Raw genomic sequence first — 22,015 nt, forward strand, 5'->3', positions numbered from 1 at the left:
ATGAAAAGACAAAGGCAGAGACCGCTGTCTCTTACATGTGGTGCTGTTAAGAGAGGTGAATTGGTAAGGGCGGAAGCTGCTGTGCGTGATGTCACTTTAACAGTGGCCTGCAAGTGGGTGGGACTTGATGGTGGGAGGGACCGGGTTGGGCTTTGTCCACCCTCAGAATCACTGCCATGGCTGCTGGGGGGTGTTGGAGGCATGTGTAGAGTATCCACCACTGCAGGAGAAAAACAAGAGGAGGAAGAATAAAAAGAGAGTTTGTTTTAAAATATAAAAAAAAAAGAGTGGTCCTGATTATTAGATGCTGTTAGGAATATAATTCTAAAGGTTGGGTTGGCAATATATAAATCATGTAAAAATGTTGTACCTGTTTCTTTAAATCATACTGTAAAATGTGATTGGTTGCTGTTTTCCTCAATCGGCCATAAGAGGGAGCTCTTTGTTCGTTAGATGCTGGGCTGATCTGATCTGAGTTTTTTGGAAGCTGGCTGTTAGAAAGTGCCGTGAGCTATTTAAGTTTTGCAACTGCTAGTAAACTTTGAGTACTGAACTGATTATATGATACTGGATTATGTTATTTCGTTTATCCCTTAACTGAAAGACGTTGATGACTGACTGTCTTATCCGTGTATGACTTGGACTGTTCGATGGACTCTGATACCTCTATTTCCACGAAAGTAAAAGCCTATTTAAACTGCAGTGTCTCTGTATGCTGGTTTGTGTGTTCTCCAACACAACTCTCATAACACTTTGCTGAACGTACTCGCTCTCCCAACAGGGAGCTTACTTAGCAGATGCTACGATTCAAAAATCCTAACCTACAGGTAATCTTTAGGACTGCAAAGTCTCTCCTCTACGGTATTTTATCTCACTCATGTGAATGGGTTTGAAAAATATATAATCTTGTTTTGTAAATCATAAACTTCCTGGATATCCAAATTAGGAAAGCCTGAGCTAAGAGAAGTGTCAGGCCTGGAAGCCATCTTTTGCATTGGGCCTTCTGGCCTACCACAATTAAGGCTGTGGGAAACTGGGAGGGGGGATTGTGTGATGTATGGTAGATATATAGTCAAAATAACATTCCTTTCTCAGAGAGTCACGGTCATCTTGCCCTGCACCTGGAGTGGTGTGACTGGGAGGCATCTCCAGTTGAGATGGTGCCTGAATGGGCCAAGTGATGGGCATATGGGTGCTGGGCAAGGACTTGGACTTTCGTTTGGGTGGGGAAAACCTGGAAGATTTCAGATTTGAATTTTCCCAGATGTGCCAATATGACATCTTCAATAAAAGAGATCTTTGAGGAATGCTTAGCCTTGGAATCTTATTTGGTTGGGGGTGTTACTTGGAACCCTGACAGGAAGCTTATAAATTACAATCAAATTATGAATGCATATGAAACAAACAAAATGTTACAAAGTTGTGCTTGTTATGCAGTTACTTACCAAGCACATCTAAATTCTATTAAAGTAACCAAAATATAATTACAATCCCCAAGGCATGTCACAACTTTTGAATACCCCTAATGTTTGGAAATTAAAAATTGAAAAATTTGACACACCCTAATTTTTCACCCCTTAACTTGTACATGAGGTCTGAATAATGATTTCTAAAGGCAGACATGGCAGAAAAATAGCAGAATTAAATAATAACTTTCTCACAAGAGCATGAAAGGAAGAGTGAATAAATTAGTTACACCTGAACCAAAGATTATGTATAAATTTTAACAACAAACATAAAACCCATGATTCTAACTCAAAATTTGAAAATAAGCAAGCCTATGCATCTCTATAGTAAAGCAATTATATCATTATAGTGGAAAATGGTATGCTTCTTCACATTTCAACCTGGAATGATACCATTATGTTCTACCTGTCTGCCTATCAATCTATTTGTCTATATATCATCCAGAAAAAGTCACTCCCATATTGTTACCAAGAAAAGCACATTTTTTCACATAGTCATCAGGAAACGAACAGCCTTTTAACTTTTTATTCAATTCATTCATTCAATTCATTCATTCAATTCATTCATTCCTCAAATTTACATAGTTGTCCACCTCCTAAAGAAGTGACTCTGGCAGTGTATCACAAAGTACTACTGCATAACTAGAGAAACACTGTGAAAACTCAATTCCAATGAATTATATAATAAATTAAAATTGTAATTTGAAAAAGGAATGGTAACAACATTGTGAAAACCAGATTTCTGTATCTGCATTTTTAGTAGTCAATAGACTAGAGAACAAATATTCTTGACTTCTTAGAAAAGCTTAGCTTAACAAAAAAAAGCAGGCCACCATAGAGGCCAATCATCCTTTCCTGATCTTAGTTTACTATCCTGGTTTGTTAAGGAAAAATTTCCTACTTCAAATTAATACCATGTTTCTCCGAAAATAAGTCTTATTTTCTTTTGACCCCCGAAGTAAGCACTTGGCCTTATTTTCGGGGAGGTCTTAATATTTTTGAGGCGCAGGAGACGGCCAGCGTGGTTACCTCATGGCTGCTGCTGTGCTGCAATATTTTTAGGGAGAGCTTATTTTGGGGGAAGGGCTTATTTTAGGGCATGCGCTCAAAAGCCTGATTGGGCTTATTATCTGGACAGGTCTTATTTTCAGGGACCTGCGGGGAGCAGCAGAGCACTCAGGTGCCCGGCAGAGTTTCCACGGTGACGCTCACCTTTAGGGTGGGAATCCAGCACCGCCCTTGCTTGCCGGTGGCCCGATTCGCACCCCGCAGCACTTGAGAAGCCGTGGCTCACTGCTCGACCCTGTGGGGAGTGGCACAGCGCTCCTGTGCCGCTGGAGCCTCTGCGGCAGGGCTTGCCTTTGGAAGGCTTGCACCCTTTGTCTCCTGCTTGCCCAGCAATTTCCTTTTCTGAGTGATACTTGTCTCACTCAGAGGCCTGGGCAGCGTGCCGCCCTCAAGGGGGCTTTTGGCAGATCTTTTTGCAGCTTGGAGAGCTGTCCAGCTCGCTTGTGGCTGCTGCTGTAGGGAGATGAATTATTCCTTTTCCTTTCTTTAAAATTCTTCCAAATTATCAGAGATTTATTTATTTATTTTATTTATTTATTAATATTTGTATGCCGCCCTTTTCCCCAAGGGGACTCAGGGCGGCTCACAATTCAAGGGGAGGGGGAGACAAACTGAGTTATATATAGGATAATACATCATTAAAAGCACAACATTCATACAATTCGGGTACGGTGAAGGTCTTTAGCCCCAGGCCTGTCGGGACAGCCAGGTTTTAAGGGCTATGCGGAAGGTCTGGAGGGTGGTGAGGGTACGAATCTCCACGGGGAGTTCGTTCCATAGGGTCGGAGCTGCCACAGAGAAGGCTCTCCTCCGTGTAGTTGCCAGTCGACATTGACTGGCTGATGGAACTCGGAGGAGACCTAACCTGTGGGATCTAATTGGTCGAGTGGAGGTAATTGGCAGTAGGCGGTCTCTCAAGTACCCAGATCCAATACCATGAAGGGCTTTATAGGTGACAACTAGCACCTTGAAGCGTATCTGGAGATCAACAGGTAGCCAGTGCAGCTCGCGGAGGATAGGTGTTATGTGGGTGAAACGAGGTGCACCCACAATCGCTCGCGCGGCCGCATTCTGGACTAGCTGAAGTCGCCGAATACTCTTCAAGGGCAGCCCCATGTAGAGCACATTGCAGTACTCCAGCCTAGAGGTCACAAGGGCACGAGTGACTGTTGTGAGAGCCTCCCGGTTCAGGTAGGGACGCAACTGGTGCACCAGGCGAACCTGGGCAAATGCCCCCCTGGTCACAGCTGACAAATGGTGTTCAAAAGTCAGCTGTGGGTCCAGGAGGACTCCCAAGTTGCGGACCCTGTCTGAGGTACGTAGTATTTGACCCCCCAGCCTGAGAGATGGAACACTTGGCCAATTAGTGGGAGGGAAGCACAGCAGCCACTCGGTCTTATCCGGACTGAGCACAAGCTTGTTAACCCCCATCCAGTCTCTAACAGCCTCAAGGCCCTGACTCATCACATCCATCGCTTCATTGAGTTGGCACGGGGCGGACAGATACAACTGAGTATCGTCCGCATACTGGTGGTATTTTATCCCGTGCCGTCGAATGATCTCGCCCAGCAGTTTCATGTAGATATTAAAGAGTAGGGGGGACAGGACCGAGCCCTGCGGCACCCCATATGTTAGGGGCCTAGGGGTCGATCTCTGCCCTCCGACTAACACCGACTGCGACCTGTCTGAGAGGTAAGAGGAGAACCACCGTAGAACAGTGCCTCCCACCCCCACCTCCCGCAGTCGTCGCAGAAGGATACCATGGTCGATGGTATCGAAAGCTGCCGAGAGGTCCAGGAGTACCAGGATGGAGGCATGGCCTCCATCCCTGGCTCTCCAGAGATCATCGGTCAATGCGACCAAAGCAGTTTCTGTGCTGTAGCCGGGCCTGAAGCCAGACTGGAATGGATCAAGATAACTAGCTTCCTCCAAGGACCACTGGAGCTGAAAAGCCACCACCTTCTCAACAACCTTCCCCACAAAGGGGAGGTTGGAGACTGGACAATAGTTGTTTAAAACGGCTGGATCCAAGGATGGTTTCTTCAGGAGAGGTCTCACCACCGCCGCCTTAAGAGCGGGGGGAAAGACCCCCTCCCGAAGGGAGGCGGTAACAACCGCCTGGATCCAGCCCCATGTCACCTCCCTGCTGTTGACAGCCAGCCAGGAGGGGCACGGGTCCAGCACGCATGTGGAGGCACCTATAGCTCTCATGGCCTTGTCCACGTCCTCAGGGGCAACAGCCTGAAACTCAATCCAGCGATGATCTACCAGATTATCCCCTAGTGCCTCGGCTGGTTCTGCAGGGTTGGAGTCCAAGTCCGCCTGAAACCGAGCAACTTTGTCCGCGAGAAACTGGACGTAGTCCTCAGCCCTGCCCTGCAAAGGATCACCCGCATCCCTCCTATTTAGGAGGGAGCGGGTTATCCTGAACAGGGCGGCTGGGCGCGACTCAGCGGAAGCAATCAGAGTGGCAATGTAAGTTCTTTTTGACGTCCTGATTGCCCTGATGTATTCTCTGATGCAAGATGTTAAAAGTGCTCGGTTCGATTCGGATTTATTGGATCTCCATTGGTGCTCTAGGCGTCTCTTCCTGCGCTTCCTCTCCCGGAGTTCCTCGGTAAACCAAGGGGCCTTCCTGGATCCACTGCCTCGGAGCGGCCGTAGAGGCGCAATCCGGTTAAGAGACTCCGTCGCTGCCGAGTTCCAAGCAGCAACCAGAGTCTCCGCCGAACTGCGGGCGAGAGTATCAGGAATAACCCCAAGCTCCGTCTGGAACCTCAGAGGGTCCATAAGTCGCCTGGGGCGGAACCACCTGGTCGGTTCCTCCTCCCTACAGTGGGGGTTTGGTCTCCGAAAGTCAAGCCTCAGTAGGCAGTGGTCTGACCACGACAGGGGTACGATCTCGCTACCCCTCAGACCAAGATCACAAGTCCACTGCTCCGAGAGAAATACGAGGTCGAGCGTGTGACCCGCCGAGTGGGTTGGGCCCCGAATTACTTGGGTCAAGCCCATGGCTGTCATGGAAGCCATGAACTCCTGCGCTCCATTAGAGTGTTCACCGAGCGAAGGCAGATTGAAATCCCACAGAACCATAAGCCTGGGGAACTCAATTGCCAGCTTGGCTACCGACTCGAGGAGCGAGGGGAGGGCTGCTGCAACGCTGTTGGGAGGCAGGTACGTTAACAGCAGACCCACTTGACCCTTGAGGTCCAACTTCACCAGCAGGGACTCACACCCGACAAGCTCCGGAGCAGGGATCCAGGATGGCAAACCGTCCCGTTGAGGGACTGAGTCGATAACTGGGTGGTGCCTGGTGGATGGTGCGTATACCAACAGCTTATCTGACTCAGTCCAATCAACGAGAGGATAAGGTCAACCCATCCTGGATACTCCTCCCCTCACTATGGAGAACATGAAGATACAGAATTGTTAAGACAGCAGCCACAACTGTACAATCAATGTCATCAACAATGTCATGTCGTGACATAGTTTTTTTTTAAAGGCAGTGCTTCGATTGGGTCGTGTGTGTCCGCACACACACACATGTAGATACACTTGTATAAAAGAGATTGGAATTGTTGATACCTGCCAAGATCAACAGCTCAGGAAAAAGAGCACTGATGAAAACCTGAGCATCCTTTAGCAGTTTTCCCATTGTAATTAGATGGCTCAGAGGAAGAATAGAGCATCTTAAACTGATTGCATTCTTTCTTTGGACAATAGCCATGTTTCTTGCCAGGGGCACCCTAAAACTTTCAACTATCTCCTGCTCCTCTCCCCACCCTCCTTTTTTAGCTAAAACAACAGTTTCCTTGGGACACAGTTTCTCTGTGTGTCTACTGTATAAATAATTCTAAACCACACACAGTCCTGATCACACAATGTTCTTTCTTGCCAATCATTATACAGAGGAAACTCTACGCTAAATAACAAACCTTCCTTGGATGAAAGGTTCAAAAATTGATCCACTTCATGTGGCTCCAGTTTAATCTCAGGAAGAACGTTGTGACTCTCCGATTTAATCTGAAAGACAAGAAATTCAAAAAGAAACAAACATTTTTAGCATCAGGGCAGATTGTTATCCCTTTTTTGCTTTATTAAATAACATGGAAGCATGTGTGGCACCACTTTCTTCATTAACTTTGGGTGGACACCAGCTTTCTAAGACCCTCCTCGCGCTGCAAGATGCCATTGCAAGCATGTCTCGTGCTCCAACTAGCTATTGAAACTAATTACTGGATCCATATATAGAATGGGTATACTCCAGAATAATAACACTGTCACCATTGGTCAACTGCAAAAGGCAGCCTTACTCAGAACAGCTTACATCCTGCAACAATACTTTTATCATCAAAAATTCACATCTACCTATCCCAGGTCTTTGGGAAGGGTCTTGTTAGGTGGATAAAAATGCCAAATCCAGGCGCAACATCTGGCTTGACTATGCAATGAGCCAAAATTTATTAAATGTATATGCCACTCAATTCCAAGCAAATGAGTTCTCATAGAATGGGAGGAACCATTTTTAGATACTCCTGAATGATGTCTTCCACAGGGGATTTCCAGAAATGGAAAGCTGGCAAACAAGTCTTCTGCATGGTTTGTCGTAGCAGAGAGTAGACCACAATTGGGACAAAGCAATTCTCTCACTAAGTGTTGCAGTTGTTAAATGGTAAATCACATGACCACAATGGACATATGACCTTATTTCTCCTTCAGTTGTTAAGCAAAACATCATGTCACTGGGATATAGAACTTTACTTCTGTCTTCTCTATCACCTCTGTCTCAAATTAGATAAAGCACTATGTTTCTCATTGTCTAGGGCAGGGGTATCAAACTCAAGGTGCTTAAATATGGCCAGCCTGTAAATAGCAAAGGACCGGCCCGTGGTGCCTCTGGCAGCCAAAAGGGGCGCCCCCCACATCCCCTTTTGTTCGCAAAATGATGAAGGCCGTCCAGCCGAAAAGCAGAGTGCAGGGGGCCTTATGTACACACACACAGCACCCCATTTTGGCCGTCAAAGTGCTGCAGGAGGCCATCCAGGCCAAAAATGGGGCATGGGGGGTCTTGCGCCGCCCCCCCCCACGCCCCATTTTGGCCAACAAAGTGGTGCACAGGAGGTTGGCCAGGCCAAAAACTGGGTGCAGGGAGCCCTCACGCAGTCCCCCCCCCCCCGTGCCCCATTTTGACCAGCAGGGTGCTGCAGGAGGTTCCATCCCGTCTCCCTCCCTCCCCCCTCCCCAAGGTGGCCCACAGAGAACTACAATGCTGATCCGGCCCTCGAAGAAATCCAGTTTGACACCTCTGTTCTAGGGACATTATGCATTTGCTAATCAAGACTTTGAATAGTAGAAACCATACATCATCTTTCATCTGTGGCTCTTCCCCTTCCAGGATGTTGGGGTTGGGCGAAGCAGTGAGACTGCCTGACGGAGCAAGGCCAGATTCTTCAGTCACTGCTGGTTCTGTCTTTATGTTGGTTGACGTCAGCTCTGATCCCAGGCACCAGTCTTCATTTTTCAAGTCAGCTGGGGGAATGAGAAATGAAAACAAAGCACACATTAAGAGCCAGAAATGGACAGAGTTCCACAGAAATCAAAAGGGGGAGGGAGAAGAAAACCAGAGAATGCAAATCCAAGCTAAGGAAAGGAGAGGAAATGTGACCAAGAAAGCATTTAATTAATTAAGCAATGCTTTTTATTTCCTCTTTTGGGCTTTTACTTCAGAGAGAAACCTGGGGCTTTAAACCGCAGCCTCTACACAGTCCTGGGGCGAAGGTGAATTGGCTGAGGACACGAAATAAGGTAATTACTGAAAATTGCTAAGAAAAAACCTCCAACAAGACTAAACAAGCCATCAGACAAGCAGCCGGAGGTCTGTGTTAAAGCCAACCAAACCATTGCTTAGTTCCCCATCTCTGCCACTGGGGTTGTTCAGCTTCCTTTGAGCTCATGAGATTTGAAATATCTTAAAATAAATGTTCTTTTGCCTTAAAATTCTAGTCGCTTTCTCAAGGCTTAGTGCGACAGGGAAATAAAATTCATGGAACTGTGAAAGCCTTGGTTGATTTATAAACTATCTTTATTTTTATTTTAAAATGAGAGATAATGCTAAACAAAATCATTGGCAAATAAAGCAATGTGGCCTTAATGTGTGTGTGTGGGGGGGGGGGGAACAAAACAAGAATAAATAGAAGTTTAGAAACAGCTGCAGAATGTGTAATACCAATCAAGATTTTGTAAAGGCCCTTTTAAAATATATACATTTGCTGAAATATACTAATTTGCTAAATAAGTACGTAAATAACATTTGCTAAATAAATAAGAGAAGATATTCTGCAATCTGGCTGGCACAAACAAAAACATTTTTTTCATAATTTTCTTTCCCAACGTTTTTTAATGACAGTGAGTCTAAAGCTGAAGCGGTATCAAACATATTCAAGGGAAATAATGCTGGAGATAGTCACAAGCCATTGACGGACTCCTTCCCCAACCCCTGTCTTTCAAAAGCACTGAGACCAGGGGCCGGCTTCAAAAATTTCAACAACAGGTTCTCTGCCCCGTTGCTGGGTAGGCGTGGCCATGGTAGGTGTGGCCTAGTCAGCCTCCTGCACCACGGCGGATAGGGGTCGTCTTTGCCTTCCCCAGGCTCTGGAGGCTTTCCTCGAACCTCTGGGAGGACGAAAACTGCCTCCCTCAGGCTCCAGAGGCCCCCTGGAACTTCCAGAACGTCCAGGAAGCCTGTTTTCCCCGCTCCACGAAGGCCCTGCACTTACCTCACATCCAAAATGGGCCGCATGGGAGGGGAAGGGCCAGCCAGGGATGGGATTTGGAAATTCTCCAAACTGGCCATAAACGTTAGCTACGGGTTCTCCTGAACCTAGGCGAACCTGTAGCAGCCAACCCCTGACTGAGACTCCAAATTCCTGAATTTCCAGCCAGCTGTCTGTGAACTAACTAGGCCAGGAAAAGCTAATTTGGAGGTGTGAAGCAAATGTTGGTGACCAGTGACTGTGCCCTCTTTGGGGTCATTCCGGAGCCCACAAGATCAACTTCTAAATTTTCAGCAGTTAATTGACTGATAATGACAGTGGATCTTAATATTGGTTTTCTCCGAACAAAAATAAGTAGAATAGGTATGTTAAATCTTCAATAGGCTTAGCACATTTTTTACTTTCTTAAAAAGAGACTTTTCCTTAGCATTTTTTTTAAAAGAGACCTACCCTTAGCTATTTTTGCTTTATTTAGGGGGAAAAAAAATTTTTTTTTAAGGGATCAAAAGGGCCAAACATTTCACCTTGTCCTCTGTAGATACATCACTGCATCATGGTCTTGTTTTCTGCAGCTGATTTTATTTTTAAAAAGGTACAGATAGTCCTCGATTTATAACCACAATTGAGCACAAAATTTTTGTTGCTAAATGAGATAGTTGTTAAACAAGTTTTGGGCCATTTTACAACCTTTTTTGCCAGTTGTTAAGTGAATCACAACAATTGCTGAGTTAGTAACATGGTTGCTAAGTGAATTGATTTCCCCATTGATTTTGCTTGTTAGAAGGTTGCAAAAGGGGATCATACGATCCCCCCTTCAAAGTCTTTGTAACTATCATAAGTATGAGTCAGTTACCAAATGTCTGAATTCTGATCACATGACTATGGAGATGCTGTTACGGATTTTACGTGTGAAAAACAGTTGTAAGTCACTTTTTTTCAGTCCTGTTGTAACTTTGAAAAGTCACTAAACCAATGCTTGTAAGGGAAGGACTACCTGTATACTACAGGTAGGAAAAACAGAGGCTACTAAGAGTCAAGATCAGCACCATAAAAATACCAGTGGAGAAGTGCAAAGGAAACCGAACCAAATTGTTGAGAGGTGGAAGTCTCCTTTAAGACTTTTAAAATTCTAATTATAGTGCTCCTTATCCCATTTCCAGCAACAGCTAGCTTGACGCTTGTTGGAGGCCCTCTTGTATATTTCAAATCACCATCAAGTTATACCACATCCACTCAAAAATTAAAAACTCTTTTGTATTACATGTAGTTCTTTATTTATAGTCATTCATTTAGTGACCATGTGAAGTTGCAATGGTATTGAGAGGAAGAAAACCACAAGTCCTCACACTTATGACCATCACAACATCCCCATGGTCACATGATCAAAATTAGGGGGCTTGGCAACTGGTAATGTGTTTACAATGATTGCAGTGTCCTGTGATAACCATTTGCAACCTTCCCCAGCTGTCTTCCAATGAGCAAAGTCAATGGAGGAAGATTCACTTAGCAATAGAGCTTAGACTTACATGCCGCTTTACAGTGCTTTATACAGCCCCCTCTAAGCGGTTTAAAGAGTCAGCCTATTGCCCCCAACAATCTGGGTCCTCATTTTACCCACCTGGGAAGGATGGAAGGCTGAGTCAACCTTGAGCCTGGTGAGATTTTAATTCCCAAATTGCAGGCAGCTGGCAATCAGCAGAAGTAGCCTGCAGTACTTCACTCTAACCACTGCTCCACCACTGCTCTGCAAGCTCCTTTAAGTTGTCAAGATTCACTTAACAGCCTCATGATTCACTTACCATTCACTGCAGTAATTTGCTTAACAGTAGCAAACAAAGCCGTAAAATTGGGTGGCACCCATTTAATATCCGCCTGGCTTAGTAGACCAGAAATTCTGGTCCCAAATGTAAGTCAAGGATTATCTGTATTTAAGGGCAAGAGCCAGAGGAATCTTAGGCCCCTATGACTTTCTCTGTGGGTATCATTTCAGACCCATGTCATGATTGCTTGCCGTTATCCTCTTCAACAACGTCTCTTTCATAAAATGATACATTTTATGAGCTGATGGATTGAGCCACCTTTCTTAAAGAGAGGAGATATTTATTGCTGCAGAATGCAATTACCAAGAGATCTGTCCACAACAAGGGGGGTGGGGGGGGAAGCTAAGTTTGAGAGAAAAAGCTTCCTGCAACCTTCTATTTCTGCAGCCTTCAATTCAGCAACAGGAAGGTGACAGGGGGACTTTGTACATTTGATGCTAGTAATTACCCCATGGGTATAATTTTAAAATGTCTCCCATTGGCAAGGGAAGATATAATTTGAATTGCATTGGCCGAGCCAAGAAAAATTATAAGCAAACATAAATATGTATAGTATATCCTGTAATCAGACACTTCAAAACAGTAATCTAAGCTGTGCCAAGAAGGATCAACATGGAGGAAAAAAACTGCATTGAGGGGAAAAACAAGACTCACAGGGCTTATGTATGAGGGGTTCTTGACCCATTAAAAAATGTACACAACTTATCTCAAAACTGAGACATTTTTTAGAAAAGGCTTGTTATTCTATAAACGTCTGGCATTAGAAACAGAAATTATCCCTCACAGGTATCTGCCTGATAAATACAACCCACAGGCAGATTCTATTCACAGGTTACTCACAGCAAAGCAAGCATAATCCCCCTATTTTAGTGCTTCTGTAATACTAGCTCTCTCTCTTCTCCTACCAGGTGAGCAACTGGTATTCCTGTATGAAATAGTTTCCTTTCAGAGTTGCCCAGAATCAGGGGTTTCTCTGCTCCCTCACCTCCTTCCTTTTACTCTAATTCCACAGATACTGAAAGGCACGCTTTGCTCTCAACAAAGAAGCTTCTGTGCAACGGTCAAACACTAGAATCTTTTTTCCCGATGGGCAGAGTGGAATGATTAAATGGAAAGGAGAGGGGGTGGGTGGGTGGGTAGGTGGGAATGAGGAGAAGCAGGAGAGAAGCTAAAGGATTATATGGGCAAGAAAAATTGTGAAGAGCTTTTTGTTTAGCAGGGCGGCCACCAGTTTCAGTGATCCAAGGTTCAGACTGTGTAAGAGTCCAGCTCTGATAGGAATTTGTTTTCCATAATAGATTCCGGTTCTCAAAGGTCCAAGTTAAGAGTTTCCAAACATATGTAGAAGGTCTCGCTCTCTTTAACACTGGGTATGTAGCCAAAGGCCTACATTCCAGGGAAATTACTTCTCACTTTAGAATCCAGCTGTTGTGAGAAGTTTTATATCCAAAGGTATTTTATTTTTCATACTGTTTCCATCTTCCCTTAAAATATTAACAGAATCCACAACGGTCTCAGAATCAGTGTTTCCACTAGAGGATTGGCAGTCAAGCTGAAACTAAATTCATCAATTACAATTAGCAAAATTCTTCAAACCCCCAAAGTTACCCAGAGCTAATCGACATATCAAAGGATAAGGTCTGCAAACACAGAGGTAATTAAATTAGGTCTCCCAACTGAACTGCAACTTCACAAGAATAAATACACACAGAGAGAGATACACACACATCAGTGGTGGTACTCAGCAGGTTCTGACCAGTTCTGGAGAACCGGTAGCAGAAAGTTTGAGTAGTTCGGAGAACCGGCAAATACCACCTCTGACTGGCCCCACCCCCATCTATTCTCTGCCTCCCAAGTCCCAGCTGATCAGGAGGAAATGGGGATTTTGCAGTATCCTTTCCCTGCCACACCCACCAAGCCATGCCACTCCCACAGAACCGGTAGTAAAAATATTTGAATCCCACCACTCTCTCTCTCACACACACACACACACACAAGTGTCACCCTAGAATCAGCATGTATACCCTTCCACACCCCAGACAAGGTCCCCTTATAAAAATCTGTTGCTATACCCCATTTCTCTGTAGTTAAATTAGTAACTGCAGAGTGTGCTACTAACTTAACAACTTCAATGATTCACTTAGCAACTGTCGCAAGTAATGTTGTAAAATAGGGTAAAACTCTCTTAACAAATGTCTCACTGAACAATAGAAATTTCGGGTTCAATTGTGGTTGTAAGTCAAGTACTACCTTTGCTTTTTTAATTTTTTATTACTGGTAGATGTAAATTACTCAGAGCCTTCAGGAATCTTATGGTACATAAAAAAACAGCTACAGTAAAAAACAGCTACAGTAAACAAACAAAAAATAGTCATAGTAAATAAACAAAAAAGCATAAAATAAAAATTTAGTAGTCACCTTTTACTGCATTTTTTTTTAAAGTTCAAAAAATACAAAATTAAAATATATGCAACAAAATATCATAGACTCAATTGGTTTCAAATGCAAAGAGTGAGATAACCAAGATATATCTGCCTGGTGCCAGTATTTATTATTCGGATGCCAATATTTTCCCAATATTTAACAAATTATTATTTGCATTGTATCACAATTTACTATTTCTTTTTTTATGTTAATTGGATTCTAGGGAGAGTTTTAAGGTGTTGCATAAATACATATATTGAGCCAAATTAGAATTTCACAAATTGGCAATCTCCATTTGAGGAGAAAAAAGCATGCACGGTGACTAAGACGAATCTTATTTCTAATTTAATGAAATATCTGGAGTGCTTTTTACAACAAAAGCAATTTATATGAAAGACACTTCAAATAGTCAAATAAAACTTAGCAAAGTAAAGTTTACGGAGTAACATGAAACTGGTATAACCTTAAATGAATTCTAGTAATGTCAATATAATATATCCATGATGCAGATTTCAGAGTCTGACAAATGGGGGATTCTTTTCTTAAACACATCACCGCAGAATGATGCAATAGTCAGTAATTTACTTTCTGGCTAATTCCTTGGTTTCAAATTCCAGTTGAAGCTAAACCGAATGAAATACAGCTGGGTGACACACTTAGCTTTAGAAAAGCTTCAAATTCTGGTTAAAGAGCTGTTGGGAATAAGAGTAAAATGGCATCATACTCATTCACTTTAACTTTTGTTTTAGTTTATCACTCAAATTCATTGTTAAGTAAACCTTTATTTTAAGCTAGAACTGTTCTTCCTATGTACTTGTAAAGACAGTAAAATGTTAAGAGAAAAAGAATGTGACTGATTCCATTTATTATATCTCAAGGACGCTTAAAAAGATTCTCTAAATCAGGGAAATAAGTTTCTTAAATGTGATATACAGATGGTCTTGACTTACGACCACAATTGAGTCCAAAATTTCTGTTAGCAGGACAGTTTATGGAGATTCTCAGTCATCCAGATCTGGGGAAATGGAAGGATGTATACTCCTTGCAGAGCATAAATTTATAAAATGAATATCAAATAAATATATAAATATATAAAATATATACTCCTTGCAGAGCTGTGTGCAAGGAGTATAAATCCTTCCATTTCCCCACCATCCAGTCATAGCTGAAGAAGCTCCTTGGATAAGAAGCAAAATGTCTTCAAAGAAAAACTAGAAAGTCCAGTTGCCTCTTGAAAAAGCACCTTTGGGATAGCAGAACAGTTGTTAAGTGAGTTTTTCCCCATTTTACAACCTTTCTTGTCACACTTGCTAAGCAAGGCACTGCAATTGTTAAGTTAGTCGTTAACTGGTTTCCCCATTCACTTTGCTTGTCAGAAGGTTGCCAAAGGGGATCGCACGATCCTAGGACACTGTAACTGTCATAAATATGAGTCAGTTGCCAAATGCTTCAGGATGGGGAAGATGCAATGGTCATAAGTGTGAAAAATGGTTGTAAGTTATTTTTTTCAGTGCCGTTGTAACTTTGAAGGGTCTCTAAATGAAAAGCTGTTAAGTTGAGGACTGACTGTATAAATATGAGTTGTCTGTACATCAGTGGTGGTTACGACCGGTATACCCCAGTACGGGCGTACCGGTGCCTGCCGGGAACACTGGGTATCGTTCCAGTACAGTGCTCCGAAGGCCCACTCGCCATCCTTACCTGTATTTGAGCTCTTCGGGGCTTCCGTGTAGGGAGCGTATGGCGCCTGCGCGATGCTCTGCCGAGCAGCTGGAGCGTCGGGGAGGCATCGCAGAGTGTTGCAGGAAGTAAGGACACATGCACGCTGCGCGTGTTCATGTGGAGGACGCCAGGCACCATTGCACCATACTAGTTGCAACGGGATCCAGAACCCACCACTGATGTACTTGTACATATTCGTATGTATGTAACAGAATTTATGAATACTGTGTGTATGATTAACATTATCTGATTTTTCCCACAAGTAGGATATGACTTTGGAGACCATACTTTCTTGGGGAAAAAATAAAAGGGGGCAAATCTGAAAAAAGGTTCATAAGGATAAACATATGATTATTATTTTACTTAATTATTTAAATAAATTAAATAAATCTCAAGGGTAGCTTTCTGAATTAAAAGAGCTGTCCTCCACCATAAGAAACATGTGAGGACTGTAGATGTGATTGAAAGATCAGGCGTCCAGTCTGCAATTTAATTAATATACTTCTGCTTTGGAAGGGCCAGGAAGTGGTGTCCACTTGCAAGCAAAAGCAAAACAAGTATCCTGTGACAGTGATCTTGGTAACTTTCCCTTGACAAAATATCAGTCTGTCTTAAAGCTTGACTTGGATTGCTTAGACGTGTCAAGAAACCTGCTCTCAAAACTGTGTCAACTCACGAAGCTTTCCTGACCTGTTCCCAAGTTGCCATAGGCAAGGGGCTGGGAATTGCACCTTGCAGCTGCACCAAGGAACGCGACACAGCCTAGCTGGCCAAAGTCAAAGCCATCTCAATGGAGACTCGCAATGGCTGGAGGGCGTGAATTCTACGACCCACGAAATTGCTTTGTTGAGGAATGTGACACACTCTGGGGCGATGGGGAAGCAGGGTCCAAGGCCAGGCGCAAATTGGGTGAAGCTAAAGCTGGCTTCACCTAGGTAGTGCCAACATGGCGCTCCTAATAAACAACTGGATTTTTCTTGCTAAATGGCTTGAGACTCTTAATTTTATTAGGGCATTGGTCGGAACCCTGACAAAACGATTAGACTCCACTGCAAAATGAATTAAGATTCCTTTACAATGACTATTTTCTTTTAGTATGTGGGAGAAAATGAAACTATATGAAGGCAAAAGGAAAAAAAGGTATTGTTTTATTCCAGCTCTTATCCAATTCTATCTCAGCAGGCTTGATAAGCAAGCATCAGCACTTAGAACAGTTAAAAGATCATTAATGATTCACCAGAAGTATGAGTAACTCCAAGTCTTGGATTCCCTAAGATCTTTGATATAATTGTCTATTTTCAATAGAAAAAACCATATTAATTCTAACTGATCAATAATGATAGAAATACACAGACACAGCATCCTGGTGAACTCCCGGCTCCACCTGATTGCAATTTCTTTTGGGATTTTCAGTTTTGGAAAAAAATGAAACGGAATCATGCTGGAAAGCAAAGCAGTTTTGCATAACAAGAATGCTTTGGAGTTCTGCATAGGCTCAGTAACATTCTTTAATAAATAAAAATGATAATCTATATCCAAATGCCCAGAAAAATGTCAGAGGTCACTTGAGGTAATAGGAATGGCAGGGAGCAACCTCTCTAGCTTGTCTTCATCAATAGGCGGGTTATGATCGGCCATCCTCAAGATGGCAGCCATTTTGTGAAAAAGATATGATTTAATTCCCATTCTACATTTAGGTCTTCACTTAAGACCTTTTACATTTGCAGAGATTATGAATTCCTATATTTTTTAAAAAATCACTCTGACATATTTTTACTCATTCAAGAAAGAAAATGGTAAGGATAATAACAGCTACTTTTAGAAATGAGTGAATTAATTTGTTGGCAGGGTATTAAGCAAAGTCTGATTAAATGTGCACATCAAAGTGATTTTTAGCAGAATATATGGCCACAACTAGAACAATAGTCAGAAAAAAGAAATCTTCCACCTCTCTTTGCTGCACAGAATCATTTTGGAATCAAGCAGGTTTCTAAAGTAAAAAAACAAGGGGCCCATTTTCTTCAGGTATGATCACCAGATGCTAATATTTGCAATGATTGAGTTTATTTACAATTATACAAAGGCTTCACTTTTTCAAAATACTCAAACCTACTGTCCCACTTTAGGTCTCCAAAGAGGCTGCCAGTTGCTCAGAATACTGTTAGCCAGCAGAAAAGTAAACCTTTTTTTTGTTGTTAATTTTTTTTCGTGACATCACCCTTTGGAAATGTCTGAAATTCTAAGTTATTCACACCCCATTGCCTACATCAAGATTCTAGACATGTTACACCTCAAGACACCTCAATAGTGAGAGTCTTATTTCCAGAAGCTGGTTAGCAAAATTAATTATACTCTTTTACCTTCATTGAAATTGTCATCAGCTGAAATATGGGTCAGTGGCGACTGGGGCCGAGAGTCCCCACAAAGGGAATAACTATGCTCTGCCTGGATGAGGGGAGCTGGGGAAACTGGTGATAACTCCACTTCCATCATCTCATTTTTCTCAGACAGGAAGGGATCGTTTAAGAGTTGTCCCAAAACATCCTGGGAAAAGTCATCAAGGAGTTCTGTGAAGGGCTGTAAGAAAAGGAAAAGAAGCACAGAAAGAATTTAATAAAAGCCGTAAGTCATACTTTACATTGGTTCCACTCAATGATCAGTAACAAAACAGTGGAAAAATGACAGAACCAGCATTAATCATTCAAAGAGTCCTCAATACCAGATCTTCCATCTGGGAGGTTTTTCAGTTCCATCTTCTCATTAACTGTCATGAAATAGCTTCAATTTCATCATGCCCTTGTTCTCACCACATGTTTATGAATATAATAATTGTTGTGCAACATCAGATCTACTACAAAGGAAGTTCATGGGTAGGGGGACACTTTCCATGCTCTTCATAACCAACGTTCAGGTCACTTACAATCATGGGGCTCTTTTGAGTATACAACAATAAGGATGGAATCAACACTACTTCACTTCACCAAAACCTAAAGGGAACTATAATAATATTCATTTACCAATGTGGAAACCATGATTTTTGATTTGGTATTCTAATAATTTACTAGCCTGATCACACAAACACATTTTCATATATTTCTAGCGCATTAACTTAAAGCCACATAGGAAAAAATGAACTCATGGTAGCCCATTCAGTAGGGTGCAAACAGTCCCTCTACATATTCATATTATGGATTCACATAGGTTAGCATCATTATTCAAGCAGGGCTTTTCCTTCTTTTCAACACTATAGTTGTACCAAATATGCCCTTCCCAATAATTTCATAGACATTTAGAAAGATTTCTAAACATAGACATTAAAGGCCCATTTCGAAGGGGCAGGCAACACTACTGTATAATTACGTTTTTTCTCAATTCCATTCTCATTTTGCAAACTTTGGACTCATACTTGAAACGACTTAAAAACATTTAATGCCAAAGATCATCACATCTTATGATAACTGAAAATAAGTGTTCACAAGATGTTCTATGAAGTACTTCACTTTATCAATTTATGGGAAGAGTCTAGCAGTTCAGGAAAAAAAGAGAACATCCTATCCATCCAGACTTTATATCAACTGTTTTGCTATACTACCAATTCAGTATGTTTTGTGGAAACTGGAACCTGGGTAGTTTTCAAACATATGTAATTCCATTATCTTACACCTACATGCCAAACTCTAAAGTATTTTTTTCAGCTTTATGTTAGACTAGTCGATATGCATCAGTATACACTTTCTCTGTATTTAATTTCTAAACACTTCACTTACATGTGTGCATATTTGTCTGTCTATGAATACAACTATGTCCTAAAGGGATGTTTATTTTTGAGAGTGCATGGCTATAATTTTTCCCACAACAATAATAAAATGGTTATTTTCTTTATTTTGGTGGGGAGAACTAGGAAAGAAATGTAAGGAAGCAGGCTTTGTCAAAATATAAAGAAAAGTTCCCTAATAGCAAGAATTGTTCAATAACGAAGCAGCCATTTTCATTGGAGTTTACAGCAAACAGCAGAAATGGCTGTAGAAAAGGAATGCTCTAGAATTTACCAGATCAGTGATGGGTTCCTACAGATTTGGCTGAACCAGTAATGGTTTGGCAGCCTCGGTCGCTGGAACCGGCAGGGACCCAGGCCTGCCACGCTCCTGAACCGGTTCTCTGGGTGGCGCCATAGGCGTCACCATCTTGTTTTTCAGTTCTGCACTGAAAAGCTAATAGCACTGCACATGCGCGAACCGGCAGTAGTGCCTGCTGGAACCCACCCCTGTACTAGATGCTTTCTAGATACTTTTTAAGTAACTGTTAAATTCGATGTAGTGTTGAAATACAAATATTGCAAAATAAACTCAGGAAAACCCTGTGACAAATGCTAAAAGTATTATTTCATGTTGCAACAACATGGAGCAATTTTCCACACTGCCCCAAAAAAGTTCTGTGGGAAATGAAAAAGAATGAATAAGCATATGTCACCCAACTAAGGGATGTAGGATTTGTTGTCAAAGCACATATATTTTCAGAGGCAAGACTTATATTCTCTAAGCATGCGAGGATCTTCAGCTATAGGAAAAAAACATTTTTCCAGTATTTTCTGGACTGAGTGTTCCATAAAGAAAACACACTTCTCACAATAGCCTAGAGTAACTTACTTTATGTGAAAACAAAGCACAAATGACAGTTTCCCCCACACTGCTGTGTGCCTATACTCATAAGGAACCATTAAAACAGCCTACAGTGGCAACACACTACATTTGTTATGTTGATAATAAACTCATTGGTAATTGTGTATATTTGTTTCAAGGTAGTTACTGTCTAATGATTTCTAAACTGCTAAATCTAGCTGTGCCCCATGTTGCTTTTTTAAATGGAATGGGGATTTATCAGCTTCTCAGAGCACTGGACTATAATTTATGCCGCTTACTCTCTGAACCATCCATAAAAGTAAAGTCCAGTTCATCTTTTGGTGATATAATTAATATATCCTTATACCAGCAGGAGCCGTTGGAGCTGCCGACAGACTCCGATAGAGAGGGACCCTATGAGTCGGCTCTGGAAGATGTGGGCAGGGTGCAGACTCTGAGCAGGGACCAGAGAGGCTGGTTGGCCACCAGGAGGCGCCTGAGGCATGGAGCAGTGGTGAAAGCCAAAGGGAGTTTGTCCCTGACGTCAGGCCCTGGAGCAGTGGGGAGGAGCAAAGGGAGTTGGTCCCGGACGCCAGGCAGAGAAGGGCAGAGAAGCGCAGGCAGCAATTACGGAGACATAGAAGATAATCAGGCCCAGGTGGTTATGATTTGGCTCCTCCCAAGAGAGTATATAAGAAGAGACTTTGGGAGGAGACCTTTTGCAGGACACAACCATTTTACTAAGCTGGAGAAGCTCTTGTGTGTATCTCTTATCTGTGGGAGTCTGGGTTGCTGCCAAAGTCTTGTCTGTGAGTAATTACTGTGAATAAAGCATGGCTAACAGTAACCTTGTGTCGGTGTGACTCACCGTAGGGAAGGGGGTCAGAACAGAGAAATATATGTACCAAATTAGGACACTCATAGCAGAAATAACAACAGAGCATCTAATTTTCATTACATTAAATTAGCAGTTGGAATAAACTGACAACAGGAGAGTAACTGAAAGTTTTGGTTGGATACTAAAAGTTATTGAAAAATAGGTAGCTTTCTCTAATTCTCTTATATTTATGTTGATCTGCTAAATTAGCAACACTATTAACTACGTTTGATTGAAGGCTGGGCTACAACTGTCAGCAATAAGAGGGCTTAAAAACGTAGTCATGTTTTCCCTGAAGCTTGGATTTCCATTTTCTTCAAACTGGGAAACTAGCTTCAATTTGTAATTTCAAATCTTAATTTTTTAGAATTATCTGATTTTCCAAATTAAAATATAATGGAAATTTGTGATTATTTAACGTAGGAAATCTTAAATGGATTGTGCTGAAAAGAGAGAAAGAGGTAACTAGAACATAAAACATGAGCAAAAGATTCATATGTATTTCAAATACATAGGCATATCCCAATGCTTGAAAAGGAGGACTAATCACCTATCAGCAACACTCTAATTTTAAATTGTACTATCTTACAAGTTATAAATTAAACTGTTCAAATTAAATTAAGCTGTCTAAATCCTCCTCTCTCCCTACTTCACCCCCAGGAATTATTAGCAAATGCCCTGCATTTGACGATCCCCTGCAAAAGAAAATAGGAGAAGAAACCCCCCCCCCCCCCCAAAAAAAAAACCCATCTCAGCTGGATTTTTCTCTCTCCCCTTACTCCCCGGGGCTATTACCACCAACAGTCCAGGAAAATAAATCCTTAAAATGTTATTTGTTAAAATAATATGCATTATTTATTTTTAATTTAAATATTGCTTTGGGAAGATATTTTAAAATCTGCTTTTTCAAATAACAAGCCAAATGAAAAACAGGCATCTCAGTGTTCTAACAGAAACGCTATGGTAATCAGAATTTAGTTAAAATTAACCATGAAAATGCCCTTTAGCGTTTTAACATCTGTGAAACCTTTTTAAAGACCAATATAATTGGGAAACCTCCTGAGACAGAAACAGAATGAAAAGATATCGCTCACATAGCGATGTGGAGATAAAATTTTCTTGGAGTGGCATCCTGATGCCCAGCACACAACGAAGTTCTGTCTAATTTTCATTAATATTCTGCTGAAGTTCAATCTAGAAATGTTGGCATCCTGGGGTTATTTTACAAGGCTACCCTTGGATTCTA

At 42.1% G+C, this 22,015-nt stretch overlaps 1 protein-coding gene across 1 annotated transcript in view; it reads right to left on the reverse strand.

The window, feature by feature from the left end:
• CREB3L2 (cAMP responsive element binding protein 3 like 2) overlaps positions 1 to 22,015 on the reverse strand; it is a 73,880-nt gene that overhangs the window by 16,252 nt on the left and 35,613 nt on the right. Inside the window, exons 2-5 of the mRNA XM_032220952.1 lie at positions 17,634 to 17,850; positions 7,897 to 8,063; positions 6,470 to 6,557; positions 36 to 220 (exon numbers count right to left, since the gene is read on the reverse strand). Of these exons, the coding sequence (XP_032076843.1) occupies positions 36 to 220; positions 6,470 to 6,557; positions 7,897 to 8,063; positions 17,634 to 17,850 (657 nt within the window). The remainder of the gene's footprint in view (positions 1 to 35; positions 221 to 6,469; positions 6,558 to 7,896; positions 8,064 to 17,633; positions 17,851 to 22,015) is intronic.

This window comes from Thamnophis elegans, chromosome 7, assembly GCF_009769535.1.
Source record: "Thamnophis elegans isolate rThaEle1 chromosome 7, rThaEle1.pri, whole genome shotgun sequence".
Lineage (NCBI taxonomy): Eukaryota > Metazoa > Chordata > Lepidosauria > Squamata > Colubridae > Thamnophis > Thamnophis elegans.